Source organism: Drosophila tropicalis, unplaced genomic scaffold (assembly GCF_018151085.1).
Source record: "Drosophila tropicalis isolate 14030-0801.00 unplaced genomic scaffold, ASM1815108v1 contig_393, whole genome shotgun sequence".
NCBI lineage: Eukaryota > Metazoa > Arthropoda > Insecta > Diptera > Drosophilidae > Drosophila > Drosophila tropicalis.
Window position 1 is genome coordinate 3059166 of NW_027172855.1, and position 24359 is coordinate 3083524.

The 24359-nt window shown below is 33.7% G+C and overlaps 1 protein-coding gene across 3 annotated transcripts in view; it reads left to right on the forward strand.

Moving 5' to 3' along the window:
- Positions 1–8951: 8951 nt before the first annotated feature.
- Positions 8952–24359, forward strand: part of osp (outspread) — a 106421-nt gene continuing 91013 nt past the window's right edge. For all 3 annotated transcript variants that reach the window (XM_068284521.1, XM_068284522.1, XM_068284523.1), the window contains exon 1: positions 8952–9840. In XM_068284521.1, the coding sequence (XP_068140622.1) occupies positions 9610–9840 (231 nt within the window). In that variant the 5' untranslated portion in view covers positions 8952–9609. The remainder of the gene's footprint in view (positions 9841–24359) is intronic.

Genomic DNA, 24359 nt, shown 5'->3' on the forward strand with positions numbered 1-24359 from the left:
CCATAGACCTTTTGTGAAAGTGAAATTTTTCTGTTTGGTTTCAGCCAAGTTTGTGTATGTGGCAACAGCGCCTGCCACTTTGTTTTCCTGCACTTTTTTTTAACTAGCCAGTTTTACGAACATTTTCATAAAACTGATACCCTTGCCATCTAGCAGAGAGTATGCCAAAGATTTGCATTAAATATATTTATATTTTAATTTTCACTAATACATAATATGATTATGAATTGAAATGGTATTTATAGCACGATTATAAGCAACTGAATGTAATTCGATTCATCGTTCAAATGATAAAATATTCTTGGCATATGCTTTACCTTGATTAAACAGGTGTTCATGTGCTCAGAAACTAATATATATATAAGTAATTTCTAGTATTTTAGTCACAAAGTCTATAGTTTGTAACAAAACTATTAATTTTTTTAACTTATTTTATAAAAGTAACTCAACATCTTTATATTAATAAGAAACTTCAATTTTTTAACATTCTTTAAAATTAAAAGTAATATGAAAAGTTTAAAGAACTCTTCGATCCTATCTTATTATATGTTTAGAGCCAATTTCTAAGTCTCAGTCTATAAAGTTTTCCGTTGTTAGAGTATTTAGCAGTACATATACCTTGAAGTAATTCACTTTTCCTTTTCATTGCTGGTTGCTTTTTTTTTTTTGTACCTTTTTCTTTGGCAGTTTTGATAATTGACTCTAAGCGCGTGAATAATAACAAACAACAACTGCAACAGCGACGTCAACAACGTCAGCAACGGCAACAACAGAGACCAACAAACAGGCACCCAGCTAGGAAATCGCGTTTCATTAACATGAAAAAAGAAAAACTGAAAACCGAAAACTGAAAATTGAAAATGGAAAGGGGAAAAGGAGGTGTTTTGGTCAGTAAAAAGTATGGTCAAGTTTTTGTGATGACGAAAGTGTCTATACTCTGTCTAAGACGCTGTCTATTCATTCATAACAAAAGAGGAAGAGATATGCTCAAGTATCTATCACATATTTTCAAAAGATAATAAGTTGAGAACATTTTAAAGCGTAAAAAAACTACAAAAAACAAAACAATTCAAAAGTTTTTAGATTTCAGTTAATAGATTTTCTTCCTTGATGCTTATATACCCATTTTATGATAAAGTGTATAAGAGGCGGACATTTGACGAGCGGCAACGTTGCGTATACTTGTTTCTCTATACAATTTATCCATTTAATATTTTATTTCTTATTTTTTTGTGTACATTTTTTGATATAATACTTTTTGGTTTCGGCTTGATTTTAGGTTGTTTTCGTTAGTTTTTTTTTTTTTTTTTGTTTATGTATTTTTGGGAAAGTAAGTCGAAGGAAAGAAAATCTTTTCGAGTTCGCGACAACAACATAATTTACCGTTAACTCTTCATCACCAACACAACGCAACTTGGCACGCAAAGTCAAAGTCGTTGTCGTTGGTGTTGTTGTCGTAGTCGTCGCCCAGTCTGGTCCAGAGATTTTCCTAGTTTTTCATTTTGTGTGTTTGGCCAAGTTTTTTTTGTTTCTTTGTGGTTTTGTACGTATTTTTGGTTATTTGGCGTGTCTTATGATTTATTTGACATGACAGCCAAATGAACAGAGATTTATTTTGCCAGCTAGCATTTTTAATGAATTTATTTTTTAGTCTTCCATTTTTTTTTTTTTTGTTTAATTTAAACTACAAAAAAAAAAAGGAAAAATAAAGTTATATACTTATATGAATATATGTATATCTCAAGTGCGGGGGATACAAGCGACATATAGACAAACAGATTCAGACACGCAATTGCCGCCCAGTTGCCCAGTTCGAATCAAGCTAGACGATGTCATGTGGGTTGATTGTGGTGCTGCTGGTGCTGGTGGTGCAGCTCCAATTTGTGCACCTGCTGGTACAAGTAATGCAACATATAGAAAAATCAATTATAAGTCGCTCAAGCAATTTTAAATCAAAATCCAATGGACATTTGTATGTGCATACAATACAAATATAAAGGAGTATAACAAAAATAGTTCTTTGGGGATTAACGAAAATTGTATGCTCTTTAGTTAGGATTATCAGCTAAGAGAAATTTGTGTAAAGAAAATTTACTTAAATTAGACAGATTTCAAAGAAATTTTCCCTAAGTATCGGCATTTGATAATTAAAGTGGCTTAAAAGGCTTATCAAGCATCTAAGAAAGATTACCCATGAGTAACATAGAAAAAAAAAAAAAGAAAATTTGTCCTTTTTCAATTAAGTTAAAAGTTTTTTTTACCTTTTTACATTCTTTAATAGACAAAAAAACACATTCTAATTAGATTAAGGGAGTTGAAATTTCGGACTTCAAAAATTTCACATATATATCACTTGCTTTACTTATAATTCCCAACTAGTTTGCGCATTGAAAGTTTGGTTTTGCTGTTACAATTTTATAGTTCTTTAGCCAAGGCTGCTGATGTTGGATCTTTTTGGTTTTTCGTATAGCTTTACAAACAATCTGCTCACCTGTTTAAGTGTTTAGAATTTTAAGGAACAGCTTTCTTTTGAATCGGGTATAATTGATTTCTTGGTTTTCAATCTGTAGCCAACAATACTTCAGAGTTACCTAACTGATGCCATAGGATTTCATACTGGCTGTGAAAATTTCAGAAAAGATTTTCTTAAACTTTCGTCAAAATTGAATGCTGATTTGTGGAGTTGATTAAAATATAGTCAATACTAAACAAGATCATCAAATATCGGTGTGCGCATACATAACTTGCATCATAATCACCTACCATACGAGATGATCAATTCTATATGCCCCAGGGTTTTATTTGATTATAATTTCAGTTTTTTTGTTGTTGTTTTTTTCATTATTTTTATTTGCAATGCGCATTTAGCAAGGGCAAGCAAATATTAATTTCACTTTTGACTGCACTTGACCCACTCTCTTTTTAACTTAATGCGAAGTGCGTCGTCGTCGTGGTCGTCGTCAGCATTTTCCTCATTCTCATATGCAAAAGTTTCTTCTGCAGTGGTTTTATTTTTGTTTTACTTTGTTTTTGTTTTTTTCTTTTTCTACCATCTTCTTCATTTATTTCGAAGATAAATCATATAATAAACAGAACACAGCAGGATATCGGGGGCCCCCGATATTCATGACTGGCTTGACGAAGACTTAGTTGAAGACTCCACTCTGTTTGCTGAGTCACGGATGCGAGGTGTATTTTTTGTTTTTTGGTTGTTGTTGTTGGTTTTGCATTAAACAAATTGAAAGCCACCATAAAATTGCACAAGAAATGGCAATGACAACAGCAACAACAAATCGATAAATGCAACGCTGTAAAACAAATTAAATTATGCTCTTGAGGATTACCCACAAGGCGAAACTGAAAGGTAAAGTAAAAGTCTAGGCCATAAAAATCCATTTGATATGCGTACTTAATTGAATTTTTATTGAGTTAACGTTAAGGAAAGAAAAAAAAACAACTGCATTTTGTCCACATTACCCCATGGGATAACTACATACATATATGTATATGCATATATTCCCCACTCACCAAAGTCCCCCCCCTCTTAGACCCATTTTCCATTAGACTCCACCAGAGCTTGCACAAAACCAGCTTCAATCTATGCATATGCAATTACCAATCTCTTGAGTTTTGGTCACCCATTTATGTACTCTTTGTGGTAAGGGTATAACTATAATTTTCCAGACGATTGCAATGTCTTAAAGTAGGTTGTTAGGTTCATATCAATCATTACTATATTGGTATAAATTCTTTAGACATCCCGTTTCATAGAGCCAACCTTATCAGCCTTTTCAAACGATGTTCACCAGAATGAAAACAAAAAGTCAGAATGTAAAAAGGAGTTAAAAGTTACTTCCCAATCAGTTACTTCAGAATCTTTTAACTATATAATAAACTTATAGAACTTAAACCATAGGACCTATAATGTTAACTCCATTATAAACTATATATTTTTTTTTTTTTACTTTTAAACCATCTTATTTATCGCTTTGATTTGAAATTCCGTCACATTGTATAACTTGCGAACATTTTATACTTTATAGAAGAAGAGGAAGAAATGTTGCAAATAGGAATTAGATAATGGATTTGAAATTAGAGTTAACCAGACATACAAATAATATTCAAAATACGTTTGTCAGATCAATATCTTACAATAATAATGCCAATTTTGAGTTTGCCTGTGATTTAATTCTTTAAAAGGAACCAGAATTTTTATTACTATATGTGTAATTGAACCTCACCCATCGCCTGCAAAACAAGGATTACGAAAATCACCCTAAAAAATAATGCAGAAATGCTTTAAACATAGATCAATCAATAATAATCAATAGAGTATTCAAACTTCGTTATGTATACAAAGACTCTTTGTTTTTACATAAGCAAAATGTGCAACATACACTCAAAAATTTGAATACAATTAGCAGTTATGATTTTTTTTTTTTTTTTTTTTGTTTTTGTATCCTATAAGCAAGACAACAATTTGTTGTTATTGTTGTTGTTAATGCTGTTATGAGGCAATGGCCTTTTGGACACGTGTGGGTCGATGGTTACCTTCATGTCTCGAAGAGTCATTTTCGATTGCAAAACAAGTGGCAAAAAGGGCAAGAAAAATGCATTTGGTTGCAACCAAATAGGTGACCAATTACCACAAAAAGGAGAGAAAATGATATGCTGGTCTCCCTCTCTCTCTCTGTCTCTTTCTCTCTCTTTTTATGAAGCTAACCAAAAGGAAATTCCCATCAAATGCAATTTGATGTCTTAAAATCGTGGCAATTGCAAACCAAACCCAAATTAAATTGAACTAAAAGTAAGTAGGATTTAACAATATTTCTTATAATTTGTAATCTGAGTGGGAGGGGTAGTTAGTTATCCTAGATCTTATTTACTCTTAGCCAAATTAGAATCTTTCCAGTAATGAAATACTTCAAATTAATCACTCGAAGGAGTCATAAGCAGCTCATGTAGAAAAGTTGTGGCTAGGGCACCTGATAATTTTTAGGCATATAAAAAAAAAATGTATTAAGCTTGATGTAACAAAATTCAAAACAAAGCTGTTACCATATGTTAATTCAATTTCAAGCCTTCATGAAAACTAGTTAATAGCCTGAGTTACCCCACTTAAATTTTATACCAAAAATTCATTCAAATTTTTTCTGGGCTAAATGAAGAAATTCCGAATGGAACCAAATAGCATTTTGAGGGTAAATTACCAAGAAAGGAGCAAAACAAATAAAATCGAAACAACAACAACAATATTTACAATAACAAAAAGTATCTAGGGAAATAGGTTTTTGGTGTATTGTTGTCTAGCCATTATGTTGAATTCATTTGTGTTCCGAGCGTGACTCGATTGACATTTGAATGAGAGTGCAAAATGTGCAAAACGAGTGGCGGCTACCAAGAGATCTTCCTCGCCCCTTCACCTCTCTTAATTCACATACCACAAAAAAGCAAAAAAAAAAAAAAAAACAACAAAATCAATATGCGGTAATGCATTTTTTTCTGCTATGCAGGTAAAAAAAAAAAAAACCAAAAAAGAAGTCATTATCATGAGACCAAAAAAAAAAGTCAACTGTTTTTTTTTTTTTTTTTTGGCAATTGCACAAGTCAAGTAGTTGGAGTTAATTACCAGCAAATGCCAGGCACAAAACTAATACTGGTAATGCAGAAGACCTGGTCAATGAACTGTCAAACGATGATGATTATGATGAGCCTGTTAGTGGTTTTTCCTCATTTGAGTGCTCTCTGTCTTATCAGCATATAGGGACAAGACAAGCAAACTTCATTAAGAGACGATGCGGTGCATTGTGGACTGAGTCAGTGTAAAAGATGAAATCGTAATTCGACTTCATTTAAAACGCATTAACACAAACAACATATGATGAAAGAACTGTGAAATATTTTTCCCATTTCAACGAAGTCTAAATACTCTAGGAAATAAATTGAATATTAAAATATTGCAAAAGTTTAACCTTTATAAAATATTTAACTAATTTTAGTTTTATCGATCATACATATCTTACACAATATAAGAAATTATCTTGAAGAATCCCTAGGGAAGACTCATCAAATAATTCTTAGATAATTTTGCCCAAGTGATGCTCAAAGATGTGTACTCAAGAAAGTCCTAAAAATCCTTTTCCTTAAAGAATCCTCATTGAAGTTTTCTCAAGGCAAGTATTAAGAAATATTTCGAGAATTGTTCTTAAGGAATCCTCAGATGAACTTTTCCCTTCATCAGACAGCAAAACACTTGTAAGGAATTCTCAGAGAAGTGTCCTCATTATAAAGATTTCGATATAAAACTTCTGGAAATCAATCTCAAGCAAAGGCTTAAACAATTTAAGACTAGAATATACAAAAACTCTGTAGACAATCTACATATTTGTAAGAATCGAAAAGTTTCATATATTCAAGAGGTATACATAGTTGTCAATGTGTTGCTTTGACACACATAGTAATATTTATAGATACATACATACATATAAGGAACGTAGTAAAGTGTTAATACCCTTTGGCCTTATGAAGTACTCATAAAACTTTTGTTCTCAAGTTGCCTACGGGGCCAGCGCCAGGCATTTGTCTTTGTGCCTTTTGTTGCGGTCCTACTTGGGAGCCCCACCCAAAAAAAAAAAAAAAAATAACCAACCAACCAGTCAAAATATTTGATCGAGTGTTGGCTTGGTCTCTCTGGCTTCTGATGTGGCAAAGTCCCCAATCTCCCTTTTGGCCGCTGCCAGGTGCCTTCCTCATTCTCATCCTCCAGTTGTCAGAACCTCGACAAGCGCAATTAATCAATTTTTGTTCTACTCTCATTTGGTGATGTTGTTGTTGTTGTTGTTGTTACTGCTGCTGTTGGTCTTCGCCACACACAAGGTGTCGGCTGAAAGGGTTGGGGCTTGGGTTAGGGTTTCGATCTCAGGTTCATCTTCAGCATCATCATCATCGTCTTCATCATCATCTAGCTCTGCATCTGACCCTTTTGTACATGTGTTCTGCCTCATTTGGGGCTTACTACGCACTTAAAAATTTGTTGTCCGAGGTTACTAATGAAGCGTGCAGTTAATTGTTATTGTTATTCTTGTAAACAAATTGTTTTTCTCGTCAGAAACCGGCCTTTGATTTTTCCACCCGTCATAAACATTTTTCATCTTGATTTTTGTTTTTGTTTCGAAAGTGGAAGTCAAAGAACTCATCAATCTGAAAAACCAAAAAAAAAAAAAAATCGAAGGGCATTAAATTCATTAATGAAATAAATCACGGAAAAGTTTTCAATTAAAATGAAATAGTTGGAAAATTTAGTTTCTTTTATATCCTTTTTGACTCTCTTAATTATGTCTTACCATTTACTATTTGGAAATTAACATATTTTTATTCCAAAAGGTTCAAACGCTTCCTTAACGAGTGTTAATTTCACTTATAATATAGAATCTCAATTAATATTCAACAAAACAAATTTAAAATAAATCTTAAAGACCCTTTTCTTTGAATCAAATGTATACATATGTAACCCAAATCCCCAAACAATCAATTGTTTATATTGCTTTGGAATTTGTTGGATATTCCATGTGCAATTTTATACCCTTAATAGTGGCTTTATTTGTTTATACCAATTTCTAACATTTTTTCTTACTAACTGCATTAAAAATTGTTCAATTCTTCGATTACAAAGTGATTATGTCGAAAAAGAAACTCAAGTTTGTCTTATTAGGTAAGAGATAATGACAAAGAAGTTTTTCTAGTTAATACATTTTATTTACATTTTACTTAACTCTAAAAGTTATTAAGTTACTTTTTAATACATTTTACTTAACTCTAAAAGTTATTAAGTTACTATTTAATACATTTTACTTAACTCTAAAAGATATATCAGTGTTAGTCTTACAATTAGTCAGTCATTAGTTGTTTTGATTGAAAAGGGAATAATTCAGATTCTTACTTTATTTAAAATAACAAACTTATAGTTTCGATTAAAGTAGTTTAAATCGCTTTGATGTACTTAAAACGTCAACTTTAATTTTCCAAGATACAATCCTGTAGGATTGTATGGCATAAATTTCCAATCAGAATGTATATTTTAAACGTTTTGAACAATAAGATTCTGATTGGGATAACATAACTCTGTATGAAGGCAAAAATACAAAAGGCTGCTTAGTTAAAAGGTGTTTCCGAAATCTAGAAAATTTATTAGCAATTTTTCTTTTAGTTTTTGAATTAGTTTTGAAATTTCTTGTAGGTTTTTTTTTTTTAAACAAATCATTTTGTACTTAAAAGTGCAATTCAAGTATGTATCTCGAATTGGGTCAGTAAAATTCTATGGTAAACTCGTAAATTTTGAATTCCTTTACTTGTTACCTTTCAAGAATTCATTTAATTAATATTTTCATTCTATTCTAGTATTTGGCGTATCTTTTGAATTTTACCCTTTTGTCTTCTTTTATATAATTTGTCCTCTAATAACTTTATATAAAGCTGGAATTTGTTTTCTTACTTCTTAAATTTCTATGCTCGTTATTTGAAATAATTTGGCGCTCTGTTATTTGATAGGTAATGATCATTAGAAGATAACATAATAATGATCATCGGTATGAGTTGTGGTTCGATGTTGCGTCGGGTGTTCCGATGTGCTTCGGGTTTTGACGGCGAAGAGAGCGCCCCGAGCGAATTGAAGAGAGCCACGGCGATGTGAGAAAAAACATATGGTTCGCCGCGGCTATTTTTAAAGCGAAGCGGCAAAATTTTAAGGCGAGATGGTGAAAAGTGAAGGCGAATAGTCCATATTTTACGGCTCGGGCGAATTCGGCATTTTGGTTGTTGTTGCATTTGAGTGAAGAAAGAGCGCGGCGAGCGAATTGATTTGAATTGAAGAGAGCCGCGGCGAACTGTTTGGGTGTTCGCCTCATCGGTTGCTTCTTTTGCTTTGTTTTTGTTTGTTTGTTTTTGCACGTCGATTTGAACGGACGGTTCGCGGTCGATTCACCTGAGACGCGGCGATTTGTTTTCACGAAACCATAAGAAACGAAGAAGAAGTAAAAGAAAGAAACACCGAAACAAAATACTTTAGCTTTTTGTTGTTGTTTTGAGAAGAATTCCAAGTGCAAAGCAAAATTGAATAATAATTTCTCAACGTATTTGTGCGTGAGTGTGCGTGTGTGTGTGTTTCTGTGTATGTGAATGTGTGTTAGCCTGTGTTTGGCCCCAAAAGAGAAAAAAATTAAATAATTGAAGCTGATAAAAGAGCAATCAGAGCCAAAGGAATACAGTTAAGAAGAAAAGCAAAAAATAAAGTGCGTGCGCGCGTGAGCGAGAGAGAGAGAGCGCCCTTTTTGCCGGCCGTAAATATGTGTGGGCGCTGACACGCCCCCTGGAAAGCCCTGCAACTAGAGAGAAATAACTACTAAAGAGGAAAAATCACAAATAAATATATTTTTTTGGCCATGTCTAAGCCAAGTTTAGGCGCGTGATTTATCACTCTCTTTCATCTTCCTCTATCTATCTTTCTATCTCTCTTTCTGCCTATCTCTATATATCTCTCTCTCTCTGTGTATTTGCCCCGGGAAAATTTGAAAATTTTGCAATTTTCCTTGTGTACAAGCAAAATAAATAATAATGTCAACCTCGACCATAACAACAACAACTACAGCAACAAATGTGTCAGCCGCTGCCGCTGCCACCGCTGCTGCAGTAGCCGCTGCCGCTGCGGCTGTTGCCGCCGCTGCACCTGGTGGACGTTCCGCCGATTGCCGTAAATTCTCACCAAATATTTTCAACAAGAGCAAATGCAGCCATTGCTTCCGTCAACGGGAGGAGCATTCAGCCGCCGCCTTGGAATGCAATAGGGTAAGTACTCCCCCACCGACCCACTTCCGCTCTAACCACCTCAAATTTAGGGCCATTTAGGGGGAAAATTTATGTTGATGTTTGCTGCCAGTTTCTACATTTTACTATATAGACTTTGATTCACATAAAATTAAAGTTTCTTATTCTCATATTGTGTGGGTGTAACTGAGTGTGTGTGTGTGTTGGAAGTGAAAAATGTTTTAATTAATCTTTAGAGGAAAACACTAAATTTTGTCTTTTATATATCGATCTAACAAAAACAATGAACTTCAACAGAAAAGTCATAAATTAATGAAATTGATGGGCCCAAAAATATCTAAAACGAAATTGATCGTTATTTGACATTTGTAGCATAAAATTGAAATTTTTCACTTCTTATGAAGTTCTTTTCGCCAAAATACTCAATGGTAAAATTTGTTTCGCAAAAGCTTTGATATAGAAAATAATTGACTGTAAATTTCAACTTACTCTAATTTTATAATATTATATCATTTCTTGTTGTATTTTATTGTAATCGCAAAGGAAGGACAAAGTTGTAATCCGTTTTGAAAGATTCCATTATTCCATAAATAAATTTTGAAATTAGTTTTGACCCATTTTTGGGCACGGAAGTAGCTTCGTTTAAATTATTTGTTTATCTTTATAAAAAAAAAATTGCTTGCGGTTTTTTTTTACAAATTGTTTGTTAATGTAAGTAAATCAGTTTTATATCGATTTTGAAATTTCTACTAAAATTTAAGTATTTCTTTTTTTCAATGCGATTCTAGCGGACAAATTTATTTAAAAAGGAAAGTTATTAAGTTATTTTCGATTCCAACAAATTTCAAGAAATATAAATAAAGTAGTTTTTTATCATTTATATGTAATCTCACCTAAATACTTAGACAATAATCAAACTTTGCGATTTTGGATAATACACATTTTTTTTAAACCAACTTTTTCCTTTTCATGTTCAGTATTTGCAAGGTCCAATAAATATCTTATGATAAAATGATGGAAGAAACTATTTTTTATCCAATATTTTATGATATTTAGAAAACACCAAAGTTAATATGTGATCATGACCAGCTAAATCCTTAATTCTTTTTCAATTCTTATAAAAACGAGGAAATTGGTGTTAAGATTTGGCAAGTTCAATAGGTAAAAACGATAAATAGTTGTGGATAAATTACACCTGATTTGAATGTTAGGATTTCTGCCACCACAAACCACTGTGCACCGTGTATAATTTTACTTTTTAAATAATTTATTGATTCGAATAGAATGGAAAACCTCTTTATTAGTAACTATAAAATTAAAAGCTATTGAGTTCGAAGTCAAAATTTAAATTTAACTGCACTTAGAGCTTTAGTTATGCTTGTTAAACTAAAAGTCAGTACACTTACTTTTCGTAACAATTAATATTGCAGTCGGTGCATAGGTAAAATAGATCACAAACAGAGAAAGGGAAAGAGAATTTTTATTATGCACCTTTCTCCTGCTTAAATTAAAAAACAATTATAAGGACTTACAAATTTTGATTACTACTAAATTGAATATGTATTTAATTTGGGAAAGTCTATTGTCTAAGTCCAAGTAAGAGGAGAAATTAAACTACAATCGTTTCACACATTTCAATGAAAGGATTTTAATTTGAAAATTGAATAGGTTTCAAGTAAATGGCAAAAAGACCAGAAATGAAAGGAAATTTTTATGTTTTTAGTCGGTCTTTTATATTCTTCTCGATCTATTTTATTATTTTTTTTTTTATTTACTATTGAGTTACTTTCCAGCTCCAGCTAAAAGAAAGATTTATTTGGCCTTCCCAAAAGAAACGATATATTTTAAGCATTTTATTTTCATTTGATAAGGTTTTATGAGTACTTAGGACTGTTTTTGTTAGATGATCCACATAAGCATTAACTCCTCCTACCCCTTCTTTTCTTTATTCTCACTTTCACTTGCAGTCCATTTTGTTTCTTATTACTTGATCCTGCTTTTACACTTGATCGTAAATTATGTTTTATGGTTCCTGCCCATATCCAGTGATTTGAATATCTTTAAGCTGATTTAATCTTGATTTCAACTTATCGTTAAATTGTGTCCATTTTTATTGTTATTATCATTTCATTTTGATATTAAACATAAACTGATTTACATACACGAAAGAAACTTGGCTAGAAAATTTCCTCAACTCACATTTTTCAGACTCTTTTCTTTTGAACATGTCTCGAAAAGTTTTTTATTACGACCATTTTATGTTTATTATAAATACAAATTCCAACATTAAAAGAAGAAGAAGAAGAAAAAACGCCTTGAAATAGATATAATAATAAAAGACCTGCCTTTTGGGTCTCTTTGGGTCTCTTTGTCGTAAAATTTTGTGTGTGTGTGTGTGTGTGTTGAATTTTGACCCCAAATGATTTTCACTTTTTTTGATGTTCTCAATCGGTTTTGATATGGAGAGGGTTTTGTTTTGTTATTTTAATTAGTCAATGGCATTTCGGTTGATTCTTAAAGACAAGAAGCGAGAAAGCGAGAGTTTTTCCAGAGATTTTGATTAAATGAAAGTTCTTTGATTGGACGACTATTAATCTCAAAATTGATTGAGGCGGCTTCATTATGAATGATTGATGTGCTAATGAGGAGAACTTCTTCTAGTTTTAACTTGTTGGTGCAAAAAAATATATATCTATGAGATACATTTGCATTTTGCCTCTCTTTCCCTCTCAGACAATAATTATTACATTTTTGTTTTTGTGTCATTTATTTTTAAACAGCCTGACCCTAATAATTTTTGGTTTTGTTTATACTCTCTCTCTCAATCTCTTTTCTAAAAATATGTATCTCAAATGCCTGCAAAAATTCATTTTAATTGATGTCGAAAATTTACATATACATACATACATATTTTTTTTTTTTTTCTAATTGAATGCTGCCCAAAGGCAAAGAATATTTCAAGTTTTTGCTGTTGAATCGTGACTGATCCAACAATATGACCCCCAGAAATTGACACACAAAGCGGCACAGAAGGCGCCGCAAAAGTTTTGCAAAGGAAGTCACAGACCTCCAAAAAAAATTGCCCTCGAGGCCAGTGAGCCAGCCGCCTCGACACTTGACAGCCGTGAAAAAATAATAAATTAAAAAACACTTGCGATTTGTATGCAAAACTCTCTGAACTACTTTATCTATTTTGTTGTTGTTGTTGTTAGCTTAGGTGTTTTTATTTTCCATGTGTGTTTCCTAATTTATAAATAACTTACAATATTGAATTACATGCGTGTTGGAGCAGAAATACAGAGTGGGAATGAGAGAAAGAGGGTGAGAGAGAGACAGAGGGGGGCAGGGAAAGAAGAAACAACAAACTACACACAACATCAACTTGTAGTTGAGTTAAGTGTGAAAGTCATTTGAGTCAACATCAAGTGGCTAGAACAACTGTGTCAATACGTCTACAAAGAGACAGCAAGTCTTTCGGGTGTGGAGCGGAGAGTGGAAGAAGACACCCAAAGACGTGGTGAAAGCCATACAAATAGAGTTTATACACCCCCAAAACCAAAATAGACAAATAGACCTACTAACAGAACTTTGTCTCTCTCTCTCTGTCTTTCTCAATAACAAGATTTCAATTTGTGATAAGTATAGAAAAATGATCAACAAGATTGATCACTACTTAATTTCAACATTTAAATCAATATGTTAGACTTTAATTAAGACGAAAGTGGAAAAGGAACAGGCTGAAAATAACTAAAACAAGCAAAAAAGTGCTTGAAATTTGCCTTAACTTGGAAAAGTATAGATGATTCTTACCAACTCTTCATGTTGGTCCTTTTAGGTGCTGCATTTTATTCATGTTAATATGTTAATTCTTATAGCAAAGACTTTGACGAATTAAACTCGAATCGAATTCATTAAGCTGCCATATCGATTAAATCCATTGCCTGACTCTTATCTACAATATTGTGGGACAAGGCATGGATAAGTTTATTTCAGAATCATGCCATGGAGTTTAAGCATGTTTCCAACATCCGGATAATGACAATGAACGGTTTGATCTGATCCTTGATGATACCATAAAGGGCCAAACAAGAATAGTAAAAATATTCAAAGTATTATCAGGAACACTTTACTCAGATGAAAGTTTAAAAGTTTCATACTTTACGCAAAAACATGAACTAAATTTATAATATCACAATTTGTTTTGGCTTCATTTAGTTGTAAGTTCAATTTAAACAGCGAACGACTAAGAGTTTGGTAGGATTTCCTAGTAAATATCCTGGTTATACGATTAAACAGGAAGCTATGAAATAATTTGGTCTTCTCTATGCCTCTTTCATTCTTATTTGGTGCTTGTTAGTTTGCCTGATTTCAGGCCACCGTGTTGTAGGTTCCTTTTTTGTAAAAATAGAACTCTAGTTCTTGGCTTCCGCTCCCTCACTTTGCTCTCACTGTGCGGCAATTAGAAGGCAAAAATGGGAAAGAAAAAAAAAAATGGGGAACATCTCGTCGCCTCTTCTGCGGTTACTCACCCAAAAGAGACCGAACCCCTCTTCATTGCCTGCTGCCTTTCCACTAAGCGTTTGTTCTAAATTTAGCAACACTTTTGCTTTTGCTTTGCTTTTGTGTTGTTTAACTTGTTGTTGGTTTTGGTTTTTTTTGTTGTTGCTGTCTGTTTTCTGTTTACCCCTCGTCTAGGGCATAATTGTTGCATTGTCTTTATGCATCTTGAAGGCTAATGAAGCCTGCAAATTGTGGCCCTAACACGGATCTCGGATTACTCCCATCGAGGCGGGAAACAGAAGAAGAACAGAAAACTGAGAGGACTAACCAACCCAGAGATGGGAATAGGAAGAGAAGGTGATGGGACCACCTTTGAAGTTGGCGATGTCAATGGCAATGAAAATTCTGAGAAAAAATTATGAATTCTACTTTCTGATTGCAATGACAATGACGATGATGATGAGCCAAGATGATGGCAAATGTTGACAGTTAGGTCAGGTCAAAAGGGCTTCTATTTCAAAAGATCTTTCAAGACGGCAAAAAAAAAAAAAACCAAAAAGGTCAACACACAAATAATCTCATCTTGTGGCAAAGGATGGCGCGTGACTGGGCACCCTACTAAGACTGAAGACGCCAAAACGAAGAATCTATGACAAACTTTGTAAGTAACTTCGACTATTTGTCTGGGCTGAAGTATTTATCCCAGAACAAATACAGTGGAACAAATACAAAAGGAACATTTAGTTTAGGATTACTAACACAAATTTTGCAGAAATTTGCTTCATTTGATCATAACTTTTCACATTCAATTTGGTTTGGTTGCCTTCTAAGAATAATTCTTGTAGATTAATGGATGGAACAAAATTATCCTTTAAAGCTTAAAAGTGTTCTCAATAAATAACAGATTAATAGAAAAATATTTAAAATTTATAAAAAATATGCATGAATGAATTTGCAATTACTTATCATTCTACATGTCAAAGGAATTTGTCTCGGAGTCGGAAGAAAGAATATGTCTGAAATTCGATTCTGATTATCTTATTGTTAGTCAAAAATGCTTAAATGAATTTATAAAAGAATTAACACTGAAACACTTTATCCTTTTTTATTTTTATTTTCTTAAATTGATTTGTTTTTTTTAATGTTTTTTTGCCACTGTTAAGGCAACATTGTTGCTGTTGTTGGTGTCATTCATGGCCTGGTTGACGATGCCCCCGTTGTTGTTGTTGTTGTGTATTTGGTCGTTCTTTCGGTTGGTTGGTAGGTTGCTTCGTTGTCTAGTTGTGTTCCCTATCCCACCAAAAAGATCTCAATTGGTCCCCGGGGTGTTATTGAGCTATTGGGCAGCATGCCAGAGTTAAGGCCAAAGCCAGAGACACAGACAGAGCTGGAACCCCAGACAGTTGTAGAGTCTCCACTGGAGACTCCACTTTGACTATCCCCCCGCCTCCTCTTCTATTGCCCTTTATAGTGTTGGGGCCTGGGCCACAAATTGCTGTTGTTGTTGTTGTTGTTGCTGTTGTTTGTCAGAGTAAGAAGTACATACACATAATAAATATTACTTTTGCACACCTATCCTGGTTCTGTTCTGTTGTTGCTGCTTCCATCATTCTCATCCTCCATCCCTGCGACGTGCTCAAGTGGCCAACACAACGTTGATTGATTGTTTGGCTTAGAAATTGTTGTTCTCTGTTGTGTGTAGTGGGCGTGGCTAAAGTTCCTTGTGTAGATATTTGCATTTTTCTAGGTTAATTAGTTGTCGCTCTTTGCGCAGGTCATTGAACTTTACCGAGTCACCTGTGTCATCATCGTACATCTGTACATATTTGCACCCTTTTGTCGATTTTGGGGTCATTTCCATCTTTATACACATGTATACTTCGTTCTATCTGAATCTGTGATAGGGTAAAAATGCATTGTTAAACACCAAGGTAACAGCTCATAAAAGTTTTCAGATACCAAGCATAAAGGTAAACAATTGTGCAAGTGTGAAAACAAAAGAAAACTAACTAAAGACTTGATAAATATGCCTACCAAAAGATAACCAAAGAGAAAAAGATAGAGAAAAACTCGTCGTCGTATCTCATAGATACACACACACGGTTGCAAAGTCTCGTCAGATACTTTTGCTATGTTTGTTTGTTGCGCATTCTAAGCGAAGCGTCGATGAGATAAGAAATTTTCTCTGATATTCCACACTTGACTTTTATTCGAGGTAATGGGCGAGAAAGGTAATAGAAAAAGCAGGCTAAGAATTGTCTTAAATGGTCGTCTCATGACATGGCCGAATTGAATTTAAATTGATATTGAATAATCAATCCTAAATAAGTTTCTTCTGTTTTCTTGATAAGCAAATGAATGAGCTTCAAATGACATTAAAGTTTTCTTTGCTCATGTTCTGTTCGATAAACTCTTTTAGATAATTTTCAAAAACTATCTGATAGTTTTTCATTATTTATTTTTATGGTTTTTCATGTAGAGTATTTTGTGGCTCCTGCGAGGAGAATATAAACAAAAATCTATCCCAAAACACTTCTCACTATTTCTCTGAAGCATATCAAATCTTAACTTGATTTTGATAGTAAGCAAATATACTTTTTGATAAAGGAAACCTCCACTGGTCTTACATTTAAGAAGAAAAGGGTAGCAAAATAACATTTTGTAGTTACATGTATAGATTTTCTACGATCAGAAAACTAATTCATAAAGATACTGTCCGTGGCATACTATGTATTATGAAGTAAAGTAAACAAGTCCGTGGTATAATAAGTTTTAAGATTTTATAATACAAGCACACCTAAAATTATACAAAAATTTTATTTTTCAATTAGTTTCTTTATCTATCAGCTTTCAATCTTATCTATCGTTTTAATCGGATCATTCGCCTTAAAACGGCTCAGATTGGAGTGAAAACTAATTTCTTTATTTTAAATCTTTAACCATGGAAAGAAAGTACAATTTTTATTCATGATTCTTGGGGAAAAAGTCTTTATTAATTGCTGTTCTTTTGTCTCCCATTATGTTCTTTTTTTTTTTTTTTTTGCTTGTTATTATAACCTTCTTTTGTTACTTTATAACTAAAGTTGTTATTATGTACTCTGTACTAATTAGTAATGATTGTTTTTCGTAGCTTTAATGCAGTGTTAATTTCACTTTTATTTCTGATCTGAACCTAGATTGACAACATCTCTTGTATAGTTGGTCATCTTATTCTTTTTGTTGCTAGAGTATATAATAAGTGGGATATTATCCATAGATTAGCGTATGCAATATTCGTTTAATACACTTTGTTTTGGCGCATTATTCGAGCCGTTGTCTTTTTTGTTTTGTTGTGCGCTTATCTCTAACTGTGTTGCAGTTGTTGTTGTAGTTTGCTCTTGTAGTCGTCTCATGTTGTATCTGGCGGCTATCTTTTGGCCTGGGCCTGCAATTAGCAAAAGAAGTCTCCGGTGCCTCTCTGCCTCACTTTTTGCATTTTTCTTTTGGCGTGTCACAATTATCAGCACGAACTTCTCTGTCACTCAAACATGGCCAAGACGAAACACGGGCAGACTCGACGAAGCGAAGACAATAGCCAGAAGAGAATTGGCCAGAGAGCGAGAGATACATCTATATACATATAGAAGATACTTCCCTTCATTCACTCTCTAACCTTATCGCGATACACAAACAACAAATCATCAATCATTCCGCAGCAGCAGCACGAGCAGCAGAGGCAGCAACAAAACCAAATCAACTTCTTAACGCCAACAGCTTCATCTGTTTTGCTGCTTCTGCTGCCACTATTACTAAGCTTTGGCTATTAGATTTCTTCAAGGCAAAGTCAAGAAGACGAAGACTAACAATGCGGCTAGATCAGCTCAGAGAAGACCTCAAATACGAATACAAACACAAATACCAACTGAAACTCGAAGTTTAGTTCATAAACTGCCAACGACATCTTCCGCTGGCTGAGCTTTGGCATCGGCAGGCACATCTTTTACCTGTATGTGTACCTGTACCCTTACTTATTCCATCTGCTTTGCTATGCCTTAATTAAGTTTGGTTTTATAGTTGATTTTTTCCATCTCTCTCGTTGGTTTTGTCCACCCTGGAGGCAGGCAGTGGGTTATGATTAGAAAAGTTTGCCTAAAATCTATCAATCGAAATGGGAAATATTTCCCTTATTGATTGTCATTCTATTCAGAAGGCTATCGATTACTTTTATATAAAAAATCGTTCTCTAATAACTTTCAATATTTTTCTAATAATTTGACCAGCTATCCTGCTAACGATTTCTCACTCTAAAGAACTTACAAACGGCTGCTATTTGCTCCACTGTGCATACACAGGAACCTTTACTAGCTCAAATTGAAAGCTAATTCAGCTCAGTAGCTAAAGCAGTTGCAGTCGCTGACTCCGTCCATCCGCCTCTTGGCAATGCCAAGCTATGGCAATCCAAGCCATTGCCAACATCCTCAAGCACTTGTTGCTTAACTGCAACGATTTTGCCACTTCATACATCAACCAACATCATCAAGAACGACAAACGCGGACAGCGGGACTGACTTGGGCCCAAGGGAGCCAAGTTGGAAACAAAAAAAAAAAGGGGAGATCAAATGGAATGAAGAGAAAAATCATTGTCTTTCTACCTTCCCCCTTCACAGAGAGCTCTCTGTGACATTTTGCTGCATAATTGAATTCTTATTCTTATTTCTAGCAACGTTGAGAGTTAAACTTCTTTAAATGCCGCTGCGAAAGAGCCAAGTTATGGCATCTTTACACCTGCCTTGCGCTGACTTGGCTTAAACCAACCAAGCAACCAACAATCAAAGAAACAAACAAACAAACATTAGATGGCCCAAGCGATTAAAATACTCAAGTAGAAAGAACATAAAAACTAGCTTGACTTTTATAATGTGTTGACTAGTTGCTAGAAGGGCATCTTGATTTCAAAGTGCTTTTAATAATTATGATTCTCACCTAGAGTGCAGAGAGAGAGAGAGAGAAAGTACAGATCTCTGTGTATATAGCAATTTAAACTTGTGGGGAGACACGGTTGTGAATTATTTAGCTAAATATTTATTGGTTCAAATTAAATTGAAAAAAAAAAAGAAACCGAAACGAAACGCCACTTCAGCTCCAACAATTAGCCATCAAATGTTAATTTCCTGTTTGAGTGAGAAATATTTTGAATATTGTTTTTTGTTGTTGAATTTTATAGACACTGCCAATTGTTAAACATATGATGATGACCTCGAAACATGTTTAACCACAAACTAAACTTAGGTGGAGAATGTAGCAAATTTCTTATCACCTGATTCCAGTGATTCGAAAAGTTTTAGTTAATGATCTTTCATTCCTACTGTAGATTGCAAAAAGGTTAAGTCGTATTTCTCAATGGTTTCAATTAGTTCCACTCACAGTTCAAATACTTTTTGAGAAGGATTGTTTTTTTTTTTTCGATACTTTAATTGCTTAGACAGACACGTGTCATTAGGAGAATTCTTTAAAGTTTAGAATCATTTTCATCTTGTTTAGCCAGCCAAATGTGTGTGTTGTTAAAATTTATGACTTTTGGGTTTCAGACGGGGCAAACCTTAAGCGATATGTAAATTTGTTCGTCAATACTTTTTATGCTTGTTGTTTGTGTTGTTGTTGCGGGTTCGGTCAAGGTGATCAAGCAAATCTTCAAGACTTTTTGTCTGTGCTGTATTCTCAGGTGAGACAGGTGAGGTAAGATTTTGTTTGACTTGCAGAGGAGGCGCGGTCGATCGGTCGGTGCCTAAGCTTTAACACTTTCAGGTAGAGAAGAAGAAGTTTTCAATTCTCTCCTTGTATCTCTCGGTCTCTCTCTCTCTGTCTCGGTCTCTATCTAACTATCTGACAGATAAATCATCTAAAAACTTTAAGCCGTTGCCTGTGGCCTGTTGTTGTTGCTTTGTGTTTTATTTTTTTGGCAGCTTAGAATTTAAAATGCGTAAAAATGTGTTTTTTTTCTTGGAAATGATTTGTTTGTTGTTGTTGTTGCTGTTGTTGTTGGTGTTCTTGGTTCGAAAACAATAGAGAACGAAGATTTCGTTTAACTGATTGTGGGACGGGACGACATTCCATTTGATTTTTTTAAAAAACACAAACAAAACCAACAAACAAACCAAAAACGAACGAAAAAAATCGTATACAAAATTTTGCCAATTACAAATCCAAAAATAGACAAAATGAACAAAATGAAAACTTTGCGAGCACAGACATAAATGACGATGAAGGCAATGCCTTTTTATTTATAACCAATAATTTAACAACAACAGCAACAACAACAACAACTACTACAACACATGCTAAATTATGTAGGTGGACATGATAATTTCGTTTTGCAGACACCCCAACTATAACCAGAGGGAAGTTTCCCCATCACTTCACCTCCTTCAACATCTCTTTCTCTCTCTCTCTCTCTTTTGCACTCCCTCTTAAGGAGTTTCAGGCCGCGCCCAAAAAATGAAAAAAAAAACCTATGAACAGCTTAAATTCTGATTTAAAACCAATTTTCTATACCCTTTTAAAATGAAGCTTAAGTTGAAATTTTGGTTCTTAAATATTGCCTCCGACTGAGATATTTGGCTCTGGAGAGTATTGAAACAGGATCGGAATCAGCAGACAGCAAAGACAGCCTTCATCATCCTACAATTTCGAAGCTCCAAGAGTTTAAGTTTCATGATCCAGACTCATAATGCTAAGGATTGATAATATATACCCTAATAAAGTTAGGGTAAACAAATGGCAAACACCGCCGCCGTTGCCCTCAAGCGTATTTCATTTAAATAAAATAAATTTGTTGTCTTGCTGGCCAAAAAAAAAAAAACTAAGAGAAAAAAAAAACTTGAGAAAAAAATACTCAGGCTGCAATTACTGTAAATTTGTAGCGGCTTTTGATGCAAATAGCTAAGAGGGGAGTCGGAGTCGGATTTGCTTTAGGTTGGTTTAGGGGCAAATTCAGGAATGCAGGCGGTAAATTGAGGCTGCCAACTGGGTGCAAAATGTGTTTCGACTGCAGCTCTGGCAGTGTTGTGAAATCCATTTCAAATGAGTGTAAATAAATTGATGCCCAACGAGTGGTAAATAGGAGATAGTAGACAGTTAATTTAAGTTAATCCGACCCAAACGAATCACAAAATCATTTCAAGACAGTTACCCGAAATAAAATCTTAGAATAGAATAGGAAATTTTTTAAGAAACATTTTAAACTCAAATTCGAACAGTTTAAATAGAAAAAACAATGTATATGGAAAGTCAAAGGAAATTTCGTGTATCTATTCTAATGAAACGTTTACTCTATTTGAATAATGAATGCAATCCAACTTACTTACTAATCCATTACTAATATCAAAGGTTTGATGAAGCATAAAACAAGAAAATTCAACTTCAAGATCAAATATTTAATAATTTTGAGAAATGCATAAACGTGATACAAAAATATCTACTTATCTCTTTTGGATATTTGTCTATTTATGACTTTTATAATTTCTGATAAGTATTTTGCAGACTTAACTCTTAACTGGGTTAGTTAAGTATCAAGTAAAGAATTCCCATGAAGTACTGATACGAATTATGTATTGCATTTTCTTTATTTAATAATCATTTCAATTCCGCATGCTGTGACGGGTGGGTGTAACGACCCCCGGTGACTTCCCCCATTTGACTTTGCTTCTCCCCCCTCTGGCCCCCGCCAAATTTTTCAGCTAAATGACAATGTTTATGTTTGTCTACGATTTGTTTGCCTCACCGAAAAGACAAACACAGTAAGTACGTGGGTGGTTGTTGTTGTTGTTGCTGCTGCTGCTGCTGTCGATTGCAGCGACAAAATAACTTGGTCTGGGCGAGCTTCATTCTCGCATTTCATATACACACTAGACACACACACACAGGGTGTATTAGTGTGTGTGTGTGTTACTCTGTGTTATGCGTGTTATGCAGCTCATGAAATATTTAGGTGTTTGCCATATTTGAGCACGTCTTGCATAATTTGTAGACTTACGTTTTGTTCGTTTGTCCTTTTTTAATACCCTGTAATCGTATGCTAAACAGGGAGTAGATATATGAAGGAAATCAGATTCGAATTCAAAGCATTATAATCTATCTGGTTTAAAAGTTAACTCAGATCTCTGAATATGGAAAGATTTGATCATTTTTGTCGGCCTGTTTAATAAAACAATGGATCACAAATAGAAAATTAGTAATTAAGTTACACGAATATAATGAATACATATTCTACTTTCTATAGAATACTTCTATTCTACATACATATATACGTATTCTACATCTTGTTAGATATATTACATATAGGAATAGCATTTCGAAATCGTAAAGATTACTTTTTGGTTTGGGCAGAAGAATAAAAAGGAATATACATATTTTTCTTAGCATTTGTAAGCAAAATAAATTTATAGCGATAATCCCATAAATCTATCAGTGCTTTATATTGGCTAGACAATGTAGGTCAATAGTTAAAGAATGCGACAACAGATTGAAGATGAGTTTCAAGATAATATGAAACACAAGCTTAGCCATAAAATACATATATTATCAATCCCCAGATGAAAGCCAAAGGTTTTAAATGTTTACAAAACCTGTATAAACCATGTTTGGCATGTCCTTTAAAGTCAATAAAAGTCCTTACCAAATTGGATTCAAATCTCTTAAAATCTTCAACTTCTTATAGGGTAAATTTAGTGCGGCTATGTGGCCCAAATACAACAATATTTTTCTTTAGCTTGTTTGTACTTTTTTTTTAATTAAAGATATTTTAGATATATTTCTTGTTTAACCATATTTGGACCTCCCAGCGCATAGAAGCTCAAGGGAGAGTGAGAGGTTGAAAATGAAGGAAAAGACATGAAAAGCAAACCACAGACAATGTTGACTTGCAAATTGTTGGCCCTAATTTGTGTTGTATTTGAGTTGGTGTTGTTTTTTTTTTTGTTGTTCGTTTCTTTGCTTTTTAGCCATTTATCATTCATGTTCGAGGGTCTCCATTAATAGGCAATTTTGTGTGGAAATTTTAATAAGCATCTTTTTGAAAGTGTTGGACCAAAAAAAAATAACGTTGAGCAAATATTTAGCCCAAAACGTTTTATGCACAATTATGAGTCACTTATTTTTGCTCTTTGAAGATAAGAACCGATGGTAAACTGATGATGAGTTTCTTTTAGTATATGGTGATTAGTCCGTTTTTTTTGCGTGTCTCTTTGTTTTTTTTTTTCTTCTACCTTCTGGCTGTTCGAACACGTACTACAAAACGTTTTCACAACTACCGATTACTAATTTATATGTTTTCCCTCTCTTTTCTTTTCGTTACAGGTACGTTTTGAAAGTAACACGATCTTTTAATCTAAAAACAAAGTAATAAACACTTAGTCGTAAGTGTTACCAACTGGTACGAAGTGAAATTTTCAATTGGAATTAATTATTTTCCCCTGGCTTTAAGATCTAAATGGCATTTCGATGAAATGACACTGAGTCAATGACTTTTATTAAGGGCTACAAAAAACTAGAAATTTAAACGGGAAGAAGAATGTCTCATCTGATATCTGGAGTAATGATAAGTTGTTAATTTCACTAACATTAGGAGAATAAACCCATTTTGAGGCAAACACCAAATATTGCTTAATACTTAGAAAAAACGAACTGAAGAATTATACCATCCATGATACCATGATAGACCTATTTCAAATAAGTTATCATCTATTGTTTATATCTGATGCTGCTCTGCATGTGTTAATACCAATCCCAATTTAGAAAGCATGAAACATACTTATATTAATCCACAATTAAAAGTAAACAATCCATGTTAAATTTATGTAAGTAAGTCTAATGCTAACTAAACTGAAAGAGTAATCTATCTTTTCTAAAGGTCAAATAGGGTTTTTGGTCCGGAATTTTCCTATCTCCATTTCCAAATCTCCTTTGAGAATCCAGAACTTTACACCTTCAAAACCCATTCTTGAAAAAAATTGAGTTTTATAGGTATCGTTGAGGTTTAGTTTGTTTTTAAATAATAGAGTAAA